The sequence below is a fragment of the Poecilia reticulata genome, linkage group LG18 (assembly GCF_000633615.1).
Source record: "Poecilia reticulata strain Guanapo linkage group LG18, Guppy_female_1.0+MT, whole genome shotgun sequence".
Taxonomy (NCBI): Eukaryota; Metazoa; Chordata; class Actinopteri; order Cyprinodontiformes; family Poeciliidae; genus Poecilia; species Poecilia reticulata.
The window spans coordinates 17,750,823-17,768,636 of record NC_024348.1 but is presented as its reverse complement, the minus strand read 5'-3'; the positions used below and the strand labels follow the sequence as shown (position 1 = coordinate 17,768,636).

The 17,814-nt window shown below is 40.8% G+C and overlaps 1 protein-coding gene across 2 annotated transcripts in view; it reads left to right on the top strand.

Annotated features, from left to right (window-relative positions):
* pcxb (pyruvate carboxylase b) overlaps positions 1-17,814 on the top strand; it is a 391,361-nt gene that overhangs the window by 329,734 nt on the left and 43,813 nt on the right. For both annotated transcript variants that reach the window (XM_008435894.2, XM_008435895.2), the window contains exons 16-19: positions 6,589-6,745; positions 10,233-10,473; positions 15,503-15,670; positions 16,141-16,222. In XM_008435894.2, coding sequence (XP_008434116.1) covers positions 6,589-6,745; positions 10,233-10,473; positions 15,503-15,670; positions 16,141-16,222 — 648 coding nt within the window. The remainder of the gene's footprint in view (positions 1-6,588; positions 6,746-10,232; positions 10,474-15,502; positions 15,671-16,140; positions 16,223-17,814) is intronic.

Here is a 17,814-nt window from a genome sequence, read left to right as displayed (position 1 = left end):
AGTTTGTTTGTGCATTCACACCTCCCCAAACGAACCAGTTTGTTTGTGCATTCACACCTCCCCAAACGGTGTGAATGCACCCAAACTTAACATCAGTGACCATTTCCATATATTGATAAAACCTGATCCAATGGTAGACAGCGTTGTCTGGACAGCTTGGAGAAGCAGAGTAGCTGTCCACGAAGACATAAAAATCTTACCTGATGGTTTTGTGTGCAAATCCAATATAGCTGAGATGAAAGAAACTGTCAAATTTGAGCAAGCCTTTAATTTTTACTCATTGTGTATTTGAGATGCTCCCAGACCAGAAGACGGTTCTGATTCTGCTCCATCTTCTTCTCTCCCTGTGTGAAATGCCAGATAAACATGGAAACCCTCAGGAGGCGTTCTGATTGGATAACTGAACCACCTCGACTGGTTTATTTCACAACCTGAAAGCAGCTGCTGTGACGGATGGATCACATTCACAGCTCTGTGTGAAGTTTTAATGAGACTCGAACCGTCAGAACTGCATTTAATAACAGTGGCTGACACTTTCTGCTCAGAAATTAAAGTTTTTGGGAACTGCCTACCAATTTCTCGAATTTATAAACCTCAAATCTTAAATTCAGAGTAAATGTTAAACATAATCTGACTAGATCTTGAGAACAAACACACTTCAAGATCTGTAATTTTTTTTCTTCGTTTGTTGTTTTTGGGGGGATAAAACACAACCAAATGTCATTTCCAATATTTTGGTGGTTCTTTGAAACTTTGGCACAAAAACTGCACAAATTATATCAAATTGCAGCTACAACTACAATATCAATGTTTGAAATTTCACAGTTCCACAGGACTGAAAGTTTTTTTAAAAGACTCATTTTCCAAGTCTGACCCGATCAGGTTTCTGCTCAACTAACATTTCAAATGTTTTAGTCTATTTCTTTTCAGATATCTAATTTGGTGAGACTTAAAAAATGAGAATCTTAAAAAAAAAATCCTTTTAGAGCACCCATTGGCTGCAATGTTTGTTATATTTCAAGTTTTATGCACCAATACTCTGCATGCTAGTGATGTATTTGGCAGCTTAATGGTCTCAAACTGCCTTTGATGCCCACAAGAGATGTAGATTTTTAATGGGCGAGATGCAGAAGCTCACAGAAAATAGCAATAGTAACACGACTACATGTTTCCTGAAATCATGCAGCCTCACTTGCAGTTGACTTGTGATAAAAAGTTTGCAAACTTCTTCCCTCAAAGTGAACTTTCCCTACAAACGGTAGAGAAATTTTCTCCTTCGACAGTAAAATCTCACTCTTCAGTTTCCTTTTGTAAAAACCGGGACCGTCACTGATCTGTTGCTCTTAATTGGTTTTCTGGTCCTTCTTACACACATCTGCAGCAGCCCGACAGTCACGAACCTTCAGCCTCGAGTTTTTTGATCTTTTAACCAGATCAAGTATTAATGGGATGTGCTAAAACACCAATAAAATCCATGGAAACACAACCTTGTTGCGCCCAGGCATTGAAGGATTCCATCCAATAATTAGCTGACTGCGCGGCGTTAAATGAGAGCAACTGCAGCGGTAAAGGTTGGGATCACATGCCGCACATTAATCTAGCGAGTTCCTGCATCCGAGTGAACGGTAAATACATCTCACTTTGTGTCGGCCTCTTTCAGACGGCGCTCGTGTCTGAACTGCGCTGGGTTTGAAATCTTTTGTCAGTGAAATCTCTTGAAGTGTTAACGGACTTTCGTCTGCGAGAGGAAGTCAGAAAAATGAACATCCACTTATATGACGGCAGAAGAGCTTCGCTGAATCCAGATAAGAGGCGAGCGTTGGAGGACGGTAAACATCTCCAACATGACAGTTCTGCAAAGGGCTGATGTTACGAGCCTCGGTGCATCAGATTCATTTGTTTTCCTGAGCTACAGCAAATGTAAGAGGAATGAGGCGAGGCCTCTTGAGAAATGATCCCTTCCTGCATGCGAGTCAAAAGCTACTCTAGCTTTTACACAAAGTCATCCATGCTAAATCTTTCTGCAACATTTTATTTTGGTCTAATAATTTAGGTGTTTAAAGAAGCAGCGTTTCTCTTCCTGGTTTAATTTTGTGTTTTAAAAGCGTTTAAAGCGGAGTTATAGATCTTCAAACAATCTCTCAAACCTAATTCATTTAAATGCCTGCTTTATTGTTCTTTCAGATGTAAATGCTCTGATAAATTACTGTTTAAAAAGGAGCTCTGCGTTATTCAAAAGTTAACCAAGTATTTAAGTCTCAGTAAGTGTAAAACACCGATTCATTTCAGGCTTTACTACCTGTTCAAAACATATTTGAAAGAAAAATTAAATTGCTTCAACACTGAAAGTTAATATTTTCTTGAATTTTGTTCACATTGTCAAACATTTTTTCTTACAAATCCAGGCTCGTGTTTGGAAATGTGCCTCATGAACTGAGTACAATTATATTTTTCAAAACGTTTTTCACTGGAAACCTTTACTGGGACGAACTCGGCTGCTTTCAGGCTGAAGCAGAGTGGAATAAAAACGTCTGGGAAAGTAAGAATAAGTCTGAAGGGTTTGAATTGTAACGTTATACTGTATCATCACACCATGGCGAGCCTGTAGTTTTCTAAAAATCCCCTGTATTATATCTGTTTGTAATTTATATTGGACATTTATGGTAAAATTGTAAAGTGTCCACATTAGTTTTGTCTGGATTTTCTGCTTCTGGTGGAGAATTATGTTGCATTTCTCAGGTCAAATAAAACGTGACATGACCGTTCAGTCTGCAGAAAACTATTATTTATCCCATTTAGTATCTTATGTGGAATTGGCACTAATTGGATCCTTTTTTTTTTGGGAAGTGAAAGGATTGGAATTGGGCCGTTCAGACAGCCATGAAAAAGTCAGACATGATTTAAAAGAAAAGTTGGATTTGAGCCCAACTGACCTGCTGTATGAACGCAGTCCACGTTGTGCCTGCATGTGTTATTTCTGCTGACTCTGGATGCATCAAGCAGGGAACTGAGCTACTTTTAATCCTCTCAAAACAGTTTAGACATAAACAAGGAATTTTTCATCACACCGTAAACCTGCAGATCCCAGTAGATCATCAGTTTCTGGACGATCAAATGCTCTAAAATCCACTCTCATCCCCTCTGTGATGCTCCGATTGGATTTCAGCAGGTTGTCTTAACCCCGACTCGCTGACTAAAGGCTTTAAAATGCTGCCAATGATCGGCTGACATGCAGCTAAAGAAGGTGAGTGTAGACAACTGATGCTTCACTGTTCAGTCATCCTGTATCCTCAAAACGGTGCAATCACCTGTGGGAATAAAACACAACCTTCAAAATAATTAAGTTCCTGGTTAAATATAAAAAGACCAACCTTTAATAGACATTTGGTAGAACTGGAGCGTTTGGATGTAAAGTCAAACAGCTGGATAAGTTGGCTTTGACTAAATCTGCAACCCTGCAAGGTAATTAAAAGTGACTTAAAGGCACTTCCCAGTCAGGTGTACTTAATATTTGTTTTTATCTTTTTTCACATGAGCAGAAGTCAGGTTTTCTGTCTCTTCTGGTTTGCACAGGACCAAAATTTCATTTCTCATCATCATTTTTTTCTGTTCTCGTAAGACGTTCCTCCCAGCTTCGCACTCAGTCGTTTTAATTTCTCGTGGGACACTTTTTGCTTCAAATTGGAAGTTAATTTTTAAGTAAAGACACCAGGATCTGCCTTGCTGGCTTAAAGCTTCCTCTCTAACAAGCACCGGTTGTTTTTATCTGTTTTTGAAGGTTATTTTCTGTTCAGCAACAGGAAAACAAACCAAGTGTTTGGTTTCCTCCTCGTTTTACCCGATGAAATGAATTCTCCCTTTTAAAACCATTAAGATCTAATATTTAGCAGTTGTCAGGAAACATTATCACCTCATTGAGTTTGTTAAACACTAATTAGACTGCGGTGCAGCGAAAGGTTCATCTCCAGCCCCACAGTGACGGCTCGTAGCAGAACCTCGTAAATCAGTGAACGGCCACAGGAGGAATGGATCCAGACGCGAAAACACAGCGCAGCGATCAGAGAGAGATCAGAGAAACTGGACGTCTCTGATCTCTACTGGCCTCACTGGTGTCCAGAACGGATCGCTCCAGGAACCAGTGAATTTTTGAATATTGAACGCCGTGTCCCCGTGCGATGATGTTTTGTTTTTAACACTGTTGTGGTCTTGGAGAGGGAATATTGCCTTCACATGTTGCAGCTGCTTAGAGGCAGAATGAATCATTGAAGAGATTAAGCCTGTGAAAGCCCTTTGAGGATTAAGTCCCTTCCCGATATAGCGTTCCTCGCTGCTGTGTGGAAGATACATTAAAATGAACTGGGTCACACAATGCATCCATACGGCTCCTTCTGTTTGAGCTGCACACGTTTTTGAGACGACGTACAGGAAGACCGTACTGTTTCAGTTTGTGCTTTGTCATGCAGAAACGGTTTGAGTTTGAAGAGAAAAAGCGGCTCGATTAATCCAGAGCAACAAAGGGACAATCTGAGATGACATAAAAATTGACCCAGCTGTGAAAGTATCACATTTATTAGCATGTGTAATTGCAGTTTGAGTAAAAAGGGAGATAAATGCCTTGATGTTTCTTATGTAACTCAGTGGGTTGACTTCTGGATGAGTCATTTTTAACCTTTATTGGCTAAAGAAAGTTTAATAGCTCTGGAATGCATTTATGTCTTGTCAGTTGATTTTTGTTCAAAATTGAAACTGTGCATACTCTAAAAGACGCATTTAAAGATTTCTGCACGTGTTTATGTTGGGTACGCTCAAAACTGTAGCCCACAATCACATTCCTGGCCATGTTTGAGGTGAGGAGTGGAGAAATAGAGGACAACATAAAAGGAGGAGAAATGCTATATGCTGATTTTATGGATCATTAGTGGCCATGAATGAAAGGTAATGATAGAACGGTCTGGATCTCAAATGTGATTCAGGAGAAGTATTCTCTGAAGCAGACATTTATGCTCCTGTTCTGACCTGCATTATTACTGCTATTTGTACTAAGTATCAACTCTCAGTTCTCTGAATCTCTGGGTGTTTTCCCATCTGATAGTCCAGAAGACTCGGTTTAACTGGGGACCAAATTTCAGCTGGTGCAGTTTGCTTTCACACCGTCAAACAAACATGTTCCCCTCCTCACCTGTGGCGGCGCTGCAACAAGAAGCACTGAATGAAACAACACGAAAACCTATAAAGATGTGAACAAAAACGGAGTGGCATCAGATTTTAGCTTTTGTAGGATTTCTCCTTTTTCTCCTCGTTGAGCGGCGAAAGTTCAGCTTAACTTAAGGGTTGGACACGCTGGACGTGCTTGACAAACTCTTCAAGTTGTGCAGCGTTAGACGGGCGAACCGCGCCTCGACGCGACTCCACACAGACTTTGAACGTAAACCAACGCGCCTGTAGCTCAAAATGCGTTTAGTGTGAACAGACCATAAGATTTGCTCAGTCCAGATTCCCTTTTGCTTCTTCAAACTCTCTTCAGATATAAAGAGAGATATAGAACACATCGTCGTAAATTATGACGTTGCTGTCATGTTTTGTATTTGTGTCAACATTATTTCCTAATAGTGGAAGTTACAAGCCCTTGTCTTGTTGTATTCCTGGAACTCTTGATCTGGCATACAGAGCTTCCCAAAATAGGTTGTTTTTCTTGTTGAATGCCTCTCTGCTTCCTTAGCCGTTATGGGCATATTGCACTTGTTTCCATCTGGTTTATCGTGGCTCACGTTCACAGCAGAGCGGCAGCTTCCTGCCTGTCCAAAAGGAATCAGGCTGTGCTTCATGTTTCCTGCCTGTGGGACCGGCTGTCAGTCTTCATTCACTTTATCAAATCATAAGGGTAGAGTCTGCCGCCGCGCATGAATCCCCCACTTTGCCTCATGTTGGGATATCTCACGTGCAGCGAAACGGTAATACCAATATGTCTGACATCAAGACTGCTCAGTGATTTCCGCTCCGATCCAGGGCTTTTGGAGATGCTGACGTAGGCTGAAATTTAAATTAGGAGGGGGTGTAAATTGTGTGAGGCTTTATTCCTGCAGCGCTCATAAGAGCAGCAGTTGTGCTCAGTATTTTCTCTCTGTTCTTACGCATGAGTGCCCAGAAAATGAAATTTAATGATGACAGTGTTGGATCAGCAGAATACCGCTGGAGGCTTCAATATTTCCGGCTGATATGATAAACGGGTATAGGAATTCCTTATCTGCTCCCACAGAAAGGAAAATGAGAGATTGCTTTGGGTTTTTTCTTCTTCTCTCCTCGTCTCATTCACTGCAACATTTCTTGGATTTTAAAAATTCCTTTGAAAAGAACCATAATCATATTTTACACAATCATCCATTATCGTTGTGTATTTCTGGGTGTTGTTTGCGGCGCTTGAGATAAGTTTGAAGTATCTCTCTTTGATTGTGTAATCGACATCAAAGTCAGGATGACAGATGAGGATGGAGATGAAAGTCTAACCCTGTTTCCTCTCCCTCTCTCTATGTGTGCGTGTGTGTGTGTGTGCGTGTGCGTGTGCGTGTGTGTGTGTGTGTGTGTGTGCAGGAGCAACCTTTGACGTGGCCATGCGATTCTTGTCCGAATGTCCGTGGAAGAGGCTCCAGGAGCTGAGAGCTTTGATCCCAAACGTCCCGTTCCAGATGCTGCTGAGGGGGGCCAACGCTGTGGGCTACACCAACTACCCCGACAACGCCGTCTATAAGTGAGTCGCTCCTGCACACGGTTAGACCCTGACAAGCCGGTTGTCGGAATTTTATTACGTTTATATTTGCCTTGTCCAGTTAATGTCAATATTTATTGACAAGCAAAAAATGTTGGGATTTTTTTAAAAGTACTTTGACCCTTTAAAGTTGCAGTGTGTAACAAGTATAAAAATATTTTTTGTGCATTTTTGTTGGCAGTGTGGTGCGAGATGATCTGTTGCACTGATTGCAGTTTTCTGACCGATTACCGATCTTTTAAAAAGCCTAACCTGCTGATTCCAATTTTGGCCTATACTAACTTTTTTTGTCTGAAATGTTGCTCAGCAAGAAAGTTTCTGAATTGGCAACAGTGGGGTGACTGTTGTTAGCCGTAAACGTGCGGACATGACCTGGTGGGCCGATCTGAGTCGACCCTCTCATGGAGGAGCAGAAGAGAACAGTGGCTGATTTGTAGACTTTTTTCTGGTGGTAGATAAGATCGGCTCCATATGTAAAAAATCGGCCGATCCCAGATCTCCCATAATTAAGAAAATTGGCACCGATAAGTCTCCCCTCTTTTTCCCTCCTTGCTCTCTGCTACGCTGCAACTAGCAGAGTTTGTTGTGAATGCTAAAGCTAGTTAGCATAGCCAACAATGGCTATGGCTATCCTGTAACATTAAGTTGTTTCTCCACAATCAGCACATTGAGCAGCGAGTACATGACATTGATTGACAGCAATAAGACCCTCCTCCTGTTTGACTGTTGTCATGTTGTCATTTGGCAAATAATGACACTTTTAATGCAAAGTTTACACTTTTAATGGAATATAAATGGAACTTTTAAAGCAATTTTGCATATGTATTCTTAACCCTCTGTATATAAACATATGAGTTTTACTTTTTTTTCTTCTTTTTTTGTTACAATCTTAATTTTTTTAGATGTACCTGTAGATATTTGAACTGTCATAACTTTTGTAGATTAGAGAAAATCCAGTTCCATTCAAACTTTAAAGTTTTGTTGGCTCAGATCATTGAAAGCCAAGTCATGATGAATGTATGTAAACTTGTGGCCAGACCTGCTTGCACACAGTTTTATTTCTGTTTTCTCTGCTGCATATAGCTCTCTGCATTAAACAGCCTGTACATCTGAGCGGCTCCATCAGTTTCCTATTTCAGCATTTCTTTTGCCTGAAATGATGATCGAATTTTTTACAAAACATCAACTTGAATATGAGTTTCCAAAAGCCAGCTGCTGAGTTCTGTATTACTGGCTGGTTGTTTTGAAATGTCCTCCTGCTGGTTTTTTTTCTGTGCAAAATGCCCAGGTAACAAGCAGCTCCATACATTATTCTACTGCCTTTCTCATGCAGTTACCTTTTTATGTAATTGAGTGACTTGTGAGGAGTTGGAAAAGCTCTTCTACAAACATTATTCCTTCACATTTGAGAAGAGCTGAACTGAGGTTTCTTATTTATTAAATGCTATAAAGAATTGAAGGTCTTGTCCTCACTATAAAGGTCATGTGAGTGAAGTTGTTGCTCGCTTCTCAAACCGAAGAGACTTTGATGGTTATTCATGAGTCTGAATCGACGAATGTAACAGAATATCCATTTCCCTGGCTGCGTGCAGCGCCTCTAACCTCTCCTCCGCGTGTGGGCGTTTGGTTTGAGCTCGACTTCTTGAGATTTACAGATGTTCGTCTCTCTCAGGGTGGCATCTTTAAATATAAACTCGACATGAAATCCTTTGTTGTTCTAAATATATCTCTATAGGCTCCAACGTGTTTAATCAGGTCAGTTTGTTTGATGCGTTCCCGTTTCCTCTTATCACGCTCGCTGACTTGCACATCACTCATGCAGCTGCATGCCAGCGATGCACTTTAGGACATAAATACTCCCGGGCCGACACGCTCGCTCGCTCGCACCTCCACCTCTTTTCCAAATGGATTCACAAGCTGCCTCGCTCACACACCTCCATCTTCAAGCATGTGAATCCCATGGCTTGATGTAAATTAGTAGTGGCTACTTTATGAGTAATGCCGCCGTCCCCTCCTCCTCCAGCCTTCCTGCAGAATCACACAGGCCTCCTCCTTCCTCCTTGTTTTCCGCCGTTCCCGTCCTGCTAACCTTATAGTCGTTATTTATTTCCCCTGATGCCTCCCTCTGGTTTTTTTTTTTTTTTTTTTTTTTGCAGCTTTCACTCATCTCGCCCCATTGCGCACCTCGTTCTCTTTGCCTCCCCCTCCCTTCGCGCCGCGTCCCAAAGGGGGAGTGCTGTTGAAAATTTGCACATCATTGTGATTAATGGCTTTGATCCGTTCGCTCGGCTCCCTTCTCCATCCTCGGCCACTCTCTGCCGCCGCCTCGCCCGAAACGGCTCGCCACCAAGTAACCCCAACAATCTTCATTAGCTAAATCAAATCAACGGCTGATTTCATTTGATTCAATTTAAAGTGCGTTTTACACACAGGAATGCTGCGTTTAACGCTAAAGCCACTTTTGTTCTAACTTCAAGGTGTTTCATTGGGATTTTATGCGACGGGTTAAGTATAATTGAATAACTCGGCGTGTGTCTGTTTTTAATCCGTTGGATTTGTTTGTGGACTGGCAGGAATGTGAACAATAAAAAACAAAGCACCTCCATGTTTTTAGGTTTGGAGCTTAAATTACACTAAACCTAATTAACAGATGGGGTGTGTTTACTAATTGAGTGACTTCTCTGGACATTTTCTCAGGGGGGTTGAAGAAAAATGTAGGCTAAACTTTTCAGATTTTTTGTTTTAAAAAATACTTAAAAAAAGAAAACATCACAGATATCCACTACCTTGTATTATCCCTGGGATTTTTTGGTTGTAATGTGACTTCCTGTACTGTATTCAGGAAGTTGCTTCCAAACCGCCTGAAGGGTCGATTTCCTGCCAACAAGATTGTTGAATCATATTATGAAGTTCAACCTTCTTCTTCTTCTCCTTTCTTTTTTTTAAATGACCTAAATATGAGGCGTTAGTCAGAGCAGCGGTTTCGATTTGTTCCCAAATAAACCCCCAACACAGAGCACGTTGTGTTAACACTGGACTCGCACACATATTGGACTGGTAATCGTCTCGTGGCACAAATAAACAAACACGCGGCCACACTCTGGTTTATTGGCCGAAACAAAAGCTCCCGGTGTGTGGGTAAATACTGCATTCAGAGCAACACGTCCGCAGCCGGCACTCATCGCGGTTTTGAAAAACCTGATTAAGATACTGGGGCAAAGGCAGTAATGAGGGATTTACCAGAAGCAGCTGGGATAATGACTCCGCTGTACATTTGTCTCCAGTTATTGCCGGCTCCTGCAGGCTTGCTTAAGCTCTCCGCTCATGAAAATAGTGGGAATAGTTTATTTACTCAGGTGTGGCAGCGTTTATGAGCAAATATACGGGAAGGGATTAGCATCTGGGGTTCAGTTCTGCACGTCGGCAGCTCGTTAGACACGTGTTTAGTGTGAATGCATTGCTCCTCCAGGTTCTGCGAGGTCGCCAAGGAGAACGGCATGGACATCTTCCGCGTCTTCGACTCCCTCAACTACCTGCCCAACATGCTGCTGGGCATGGAGGCGGCCGGGTCGGCCGGCGGCGTGGTGGAGGCCGCCATCTCCTACACGGGCGACGTCTCCGACCCGATGAGGCAGAAATACTCCCTGGACTACTACGTGAAGCTGGCCGACGAGCTGGTCAAAGCCGGGACTCACATCCTGTCCATCAAGGTGAGGAGACGAAGGCTTGATGAGTGGGCTGTTAAATTAGTGTAACGGCCCACTAAGGGTTTTAAACCCAGTCCACAGAAGCAGAACCTTCCCAGTGAGTCAGTCAGCCCACAGATAAAGGACGAGGTAGCAGGACGCGTCATCTGAGGAGTCCAAGCAACAAAAATCTGGTTTCGGTTTACACTAAGTGAGAGCAGAGATGGATTCTCACTTTGCTTCTTTCTTCAGTTTATAAACAAGTTTTTCTTTAAATAGAAGCATAAGAACCACCAAAAAGAAGCAGCTGCTGTTATATTAACTGTCATTGAAATGCAAAGAAAAACGTAGAGGAAGTTGCCATCATGAGAAAATTAAAGTATACCTTTGTTACTTTGACTAGGATCTAGGAGAGGACCTCGCTGATTAAATATTAACTAATGATCAGTAAGGATGACTAACTAAAAAATAGGATTTTTAGCAGTTTGTTGCCTAAAACATAGAGATGTGTAACATATTAGGACAAAACTATGAATTCATTTTAATTTTCTTAAATTACAAGAACAAATGAGTAATATGAAAAAAAAAAAATTTAAATTACAAGAACAATTATAGCCTAATATGAGGCTAAAGTAGTAATTTAATGAGAATTACACAATAAAGCATTAAAGTGAAGAATCTTGTGAAGTTATATTTTGGTTTGGTTTTACAAACAAGGAAATAGTTAATATTTTAACGCAAGTATCAGAATATTAATTGCATTTCATTCTTTTTATTAAGAAATTGTATGAATGTTTATATTTTGTTTGGTTTTATAAAACAATGGATGGAAATGAGTTAAATCATTCATTAATATGCACAGTGCCATTAAAATAAAATCAATGTTATCAGTTGCAGAAATTTGGAACAGTTATGCAAACCACACTGACATAAGTCTCGATAACACTAAGCTTTTTTTTCTCATAATGTTTTCATTATTATTATTTTTTTTTTATGTGAATTTTATTTTTTCTGCCTGCTATTTTGAACATCACTTTAAAGATGCAGCTCAAACAAAAATGTCTTATAATTAAATTTTATTTAACGTATACTATGATTTTATTCTCATAATATTCCAACAATATTCAAATTTAAAACAACAGCGTTGTAGCGACACGATGCCAAGATGGAGGAGCATCAATCTGGGACGTGGGGCTGTGAGGTCATTTCTGCATTATTAATATTTATAATAATGTCTTTATTATTATAAATAATAAAGACTATTCAAGTGAGAAATGTTTAAGACGGCTGGCAGGTTTCCCAGGAGCGAACGCCTTCAAAGGTCAGAGCTGCCAAAGCTCTTCATCTGAGTTTCTATAGGCCTGGGTCAGGATGTTAAAGGTTAAAGTTCATGACAACTAACAACTGGTAAAGTTTGGCTCGAATAAAAGCTGAAGATGGATATGAGCAACAAGGCAGTTCGAGGTGCTTTGTATGATGAAAACACAAAACATGGCAAAATGGAAGAAAACAATGAGAAGTTGAAAAAAGACTAAAACGAGTTATTACTGATCAACTCTTAACAGATTGATTTTTTTAGTCATGATTTAAAGGAATTCAGTGTTTCAGCAGTTTTCTGAACTGAATGCTGCGTCTCCATGTTTGGTTCTGAGTGTTTGGATATAACGCCTGCTGTGAAGCACGGCGCTGGAGGCGTCATGATCTGGGGAGCTAAAGGAGCTGGAAACAGTTTAGTCATTAATTCTGCTGAAGATTTTCCCAAACCTGTTCGCTGAGAGAACATCGATCTTAAATTATCGTGATTTAAAATTCAGACTTTACAGTAATAAGTTGTTAGTTTGACTACTTGACATGCCTGAAGCTTCCCAGCTCTTTCCAGGTGAAAAAGCTCTCATGTTTGAGCCTGTTATCAAAAATAATAAACAAATGGTGCCAACAAATAATTAATTTCTTACTCAAGCAGTAACTCCCACGCTGCCGCAGCAGCGTGTGAATCATCGCACACAGCTGTGAGAGCCGCATGAAAAAGCTGGTTTAACTAGTAGCTCTGAATTCATAAATGGAGGTTAAACATGTGGAAAATGTCACTAATCGTTACCGTGAGAACAAACAGCGTCTCTGTGACGAGTCGGGGTTCGTCCTCCTGCATCACACACAGTTTTCACAGCCGTCGGTGAAAACGTTGTGAGCAACGCAAGCAGGTGAAAATATCAGCTTCACTGCGCAGCTAATGCTAAGTTGACAGAAATTAATTTCCCTTGCGACAGTAAAGCTATTATAAACTCGAAGGAAACGGGACAGTCTTGATTTTTCCCCAACAAGTTGCTCTTGTGTTAAAATTGCCTGATGTTGGAGCAGTTGAAAACAAGCTGCTCCTTCAGACAGTTTGGGTTTGTTAATAAAGTACAACAAGCTGCTTCAGCTAATTTTTAGAGTTTCCTAATTCCTGGTACTTTATCTAGAGAAACTACTATTAGGTTGTAACTGTGGAGTACTTTTGTTTTCCTTTGTTTTCTTGTTTGTATTTCCTCTATTTCATGTAAAGCACTTCGAAATGTCTTGTTGCTGAAAATGTGCAATATAAATAAATGACCTTACATTTAATGTCCTCAGGTACAATAGATTTCAATATGATCACAAAATGTAATTTATTTCGGTAATTTCAGTAATATTAGTATCTTCGGTTAAATCAGCATCTCTAAAGCTATTGCGACTTGAAAAGAGGACTTGGTCAAAAGTCCTAATCAAGTAAAATATTTTTTATCCTCAGCAGAAGTGAGATTGTTCTGACATTTTGTCTGGTTCAGAAGTGGCTTAACCCAAGAAATGCGACAGCCGTTGCCCCTGGATACGTCAGTTTGGTGGCTGTCGAATCACAGACTTGAGCTACAGCTCATGGCTTGTGATTATCAATCCTTTCACAGTTATTATTTGTCCTGGTGCACCATTTTTTGCCACACTTTTTCTTTCCACTATACTTTCCATAAATAGAAAGAGCACAGCGATTAAATCCTATTGGCTGACAACAGCAGTCTAGAAGATTGTGTAGACCATAACACATCCCTCTTTTTATTTGTCTTGTGTAATATTCTCATTATCTGAGAAATTAAACCTATAAATAATAAAAAAAAGCATCTACTTTTGGTGCAGCTTGGCTGTAGAACTGTATTGAAATCAATAGTATATACTACCAATTCATATGAGTTTAAAAAAAAAATACTATAGAACCGTCAAATTGTGTTTCAAGCTAGATTAAGAAATCACTTTGTACTTTGGAAATAAGAAGTTACTGGATGCACAGACCAGACGTTTGACTTTGGTTTCAGACCCGTACACGACGTTTCCATGGTGTTCTGAACGGCCCGGTTACGATCACTTCACCCCCTCTAAACGATCCGTTTGGTTCCACTTCGATGCTAAATCAGATGCGTATCTGACAGTTTTCAAAGCTTTGTCTGATTTTACAGCATCGACACAAAACATGCATCATAATTCAGCACCAGAAGAATCCAGGCGTGGTAAATCTGACCAGCGGCTGAAAATGATTATGAAAGAAGTTTGTGAAGGTCAGAGTTTGAGATTCTGGCCAAAAATTACAGAAAGCCAAAGTGCTTAACCTCAGATTCTGGAGGCCTCGGGCAGGATGTTGAGTGTTACAGTTCATGAAATAACTAGAAAACAACCAGTAAAGTGTGGCTTTATTGGAAGAAGAACATGGCAGCAGGTCATTTGGATAGATTCTGACATCACAATCCTACTGATTCTGAGTCGCATTTAATCAGTAGTATGAACGAAAAACGTTGGAACTGAGGATCAAGACGTGCTGTGTGAATGTAGATTGTGCAACAATCCAATTGGATGTACTAGCTTGTTTCATCTAGAAAACAAAAAGGTGAGTCTGCTATAAAAACATAAATTAGGATAAAGATCTGATTTAAAACTGGGAGCAGAAATGAAAGAAGTGGGGAGTAGCACCTCTGAAAGCGCAGCAGCTGATTGACCTGGAAACTGGGTGACCGAGGAGTTGCACTCATTTCTTTCTCTGCTGCTTCTGCATTTAGAGACGTGACAGAGTCTGCTTCCGTCCCTGCAGCTGGTTAATCTCCTCCATGTCGGGGACGACACGCCTCTGGATGGGAGAAACACGGCTCTGTTTCACTGCACAGTTTGATATGAATTATTCCCAGTAAATAACTCGTATTACAGGTAACCTGGTAGAAAAGTAACACTGTACATGTGGCAGCTTTTACATTAAAACAGTTTCTCTACAGCCGGTTTAGAGGGTAAAATCTTCACCGATTCCCTGGTTACGGTAATATTTAGGTTTAATTTAGTTTTTATTAGCCATAGTAGATTTTTTATTCTTTGGTTAATTTTAGGTGCAGAATTAAAAAACGACCAAATATTGTATTGTGATTATGTGCACATCAATTTGGATAATGAAAACTCAATAAAAGTTGCCATTTTCAATAACCAATTGATGCCGTCGCCATTTTACCGACGTAGAGAATGGAGTGCCATAATTTGCCGACAGCTGATGTTTAAACTGCTTGTGGGTGGGGGAAAATTTTTATCAGTTTCACATCCCTTCAAAAGGCTAATAAATACAAATTATAGATTTTATAAACACATGAGTTATTTGTTCCAGTTATTTGTGGGTTTTTTCCCCCCATAAATTACCGTTTTTTAATTTCTTTAATGAAAATGTTTTCTCAATTTCAGGGTTCATTATCTTCTTAGTTTTAGTTAACCGTCATCAGCCGAAAAGTGTTTCAGTCGACACATTTTTACAAGCCAACGTTGTCGTACCGTCACTCTGAAATATTCAGACGGTTTATGAAGGGGAGACGTTGCTCTTTCCAGCCAATTTTGGGTTATTACGGTAGTTTCACTCCCGCCATTGCAGGGAGCACGTTTCACTTCAGCTTAATCTGTTGAAACTCTTTTAAAGATCTGAAATAAGCAAAAATATCCAGGCGGAGCTTTGAATCTTAGGCCTTGTGAACTGTAATAACCTTGACTGTTTCATATTGATGCCAGTTTGTCTCTGCAGGATATGGCCGGCCTGCTGAAGCCAGAGAGCAGCAAGCTTCTGATCGGCGCGTTGAGGGATCGCTTCCCAGACGTTCCCATTCACGTGCACACGCACGACACAGCTGGAGCCGGCGTGGCGGCCATGTTGGCCTGTGCAGAAGCAGGAGCTGACGTCGTCGACGTGGCGGTGAGTTTTGACCAGCTGGTTCCGACTGAATGTCTCAACATTAAGGCGTGAAGAATAGTTTGTTTTTCTGTTAGCTGGTTCAGTTTTCATTGGTGAAATGTCATAAAGCGAGATGAAGCAGCTGCTGCTGCTGCAGCCGAGAACATTTCCCTCACTTCGTTCAATAAGTTCAGCCTGGGCAGCTGCATTTAAGTAACGGCCTGCTGTTTGGACTTCTGGGTTGTGCACCATTCAGTTTCTGTTTCCTCTCATCAACATTACAAACCTCAACAAAGTTTTACCCTGAAATACCATTTTTTAGGTTCTTCTTTTTCAGAAAGCTGAGAATCACGTTCTTAATAACGTATTCTGAAAGTGCTCTCTCTCTTACAAGCAGATTAATTTATTGACTCGGGTGTTATTGCAACATAAAAAGTGAACGTGGCCTAATAAACTTCTTTAAAAAACAAAATGAACTGTTTGGCCTGCAGGTCGACTCCATGGCTGGGATGACGTCTCAGCCCAGCATGGGGGCCATCGTCGCCTGCACCAAAGGGACCAAATACGACACTGGTGAGTAAACGCCGAGAAATTTAAACCTGTGGTGAGAAAGGGTAAAAGTCATTTTATTTAGATAGCACATTTTCGGCAACAAGGCAATACAAAGTGCTTTACAGGAATTCAAGGAGTGCTAAAATATGAGTTATTGATGATCAGCTTTTGAATCATCTTTAACAAAAAAGTTGATCAGTGCTGTTTTCAACATGAACTGCTGTGTGTTCAGTAGATAATAAAGAAATAAAGACGCGTCACTTCATTCTTCTAATTACATTTGACAGGATAAAATCCGTTATGAAACAATACCTTTAAATTTGCTCCCCATGCTCTTATTACTGGGCGTAGTTTTTAATGAGACAGTTTGTTAGATCACCAGTGTTGCGTAGAAATAATTTGAGTCTTTCTGAGCGAAAGTCTGCTACTTAACATGAGGGAAGAAAAATCAATCAGCAGATCAATGACGCATTTGTAATTACGGCCCTGAAGCGAAGGAGGCCTGCATATTCTGCTGAGTAATGGCGAACGAATGCGGTTATGATGAGAGGAGAAAGAAGTCGGTTGTCGATAAAGACATGCGGCCCTAAGCAAAATGTTTTTAGCTCATGAATTAGTTGAGAGTGGAATAAAACAAACTGGTTTTTTCTACAAAAAGTCCCCTTTTGCGTTTTTAGATGAGTACTTTGATCACAGTAAGACTTGTTGCCATGGGCAGCCCTCTTCGCTCTGACAATAGGGCGGCTTTCTCTGGAGCCTGTCAGGTTTTTGGGTCTCCACGGCAACCTCACTGTGATTAGTATTTATCTGCTTCCCGGTATCGCTCCGCCAGGTTTTATCAGAGATCTCTGAGCTCCTCTGAGGAGGTCATAAGATAAATTCAGAGATAGATTTGTGTGCTCTTTCTCCAGTGGGTTTGTTTGTTTTTTTTGGCCACAGTGACTCTGAAGTGTGTACCTTTCATGGGCCGTGAAAAAGCTCCCCGCTCTCGGCGACCTCCACCTCCCACAGCGAGGGGCGCCGATTGAAAACAGGCGGCAGGAAGAAAACGTGTTTTAAAAACTATGGCAACATGAAACGGGTTTAAATTGATGGGAAGCGATGTGAAAATAGATGGTTATGTGGAGAAATGCTTTTGGGAAAAGCGACTCTGCTCTGCTAAGTGGATCTGATCCCTCATTTTCATTCCTCAGAACCTGGAGAAGCTAATTTTGTTGACGTTCACACTGCCCTGTACGGGCCAGCTGCTGCTGCTGCAGTGGAGCGGAGTGTTGGTCCCGTTATGTGCAGTTTGTTAATGCAGATAATGCCTTAAATTAACAACTTGGTTTAGTTTAAGTGCCCCCTGTAAGCTCCGATAAGGAAAACATTTAATTATGCTGCTTAATCATAGGTTGACTCGGCCTTTTCTGGAGTCACTTAGCAAAGTTAAACCAGTAAGGGTTTTAATTTACGCTTTTTATTCAAAGTGTCTCTGTGATGTTTGCTGAGATCAGAGTCGAAAGGTAAATCCGAACGAGACCAAGAAACTCCCGCACAGGCGACGCCGATAACCAAAGACTGGATTAGCGTTTTACTGGAGGAGCTCAGAGCTGCACAGCTAGTGGACTTTA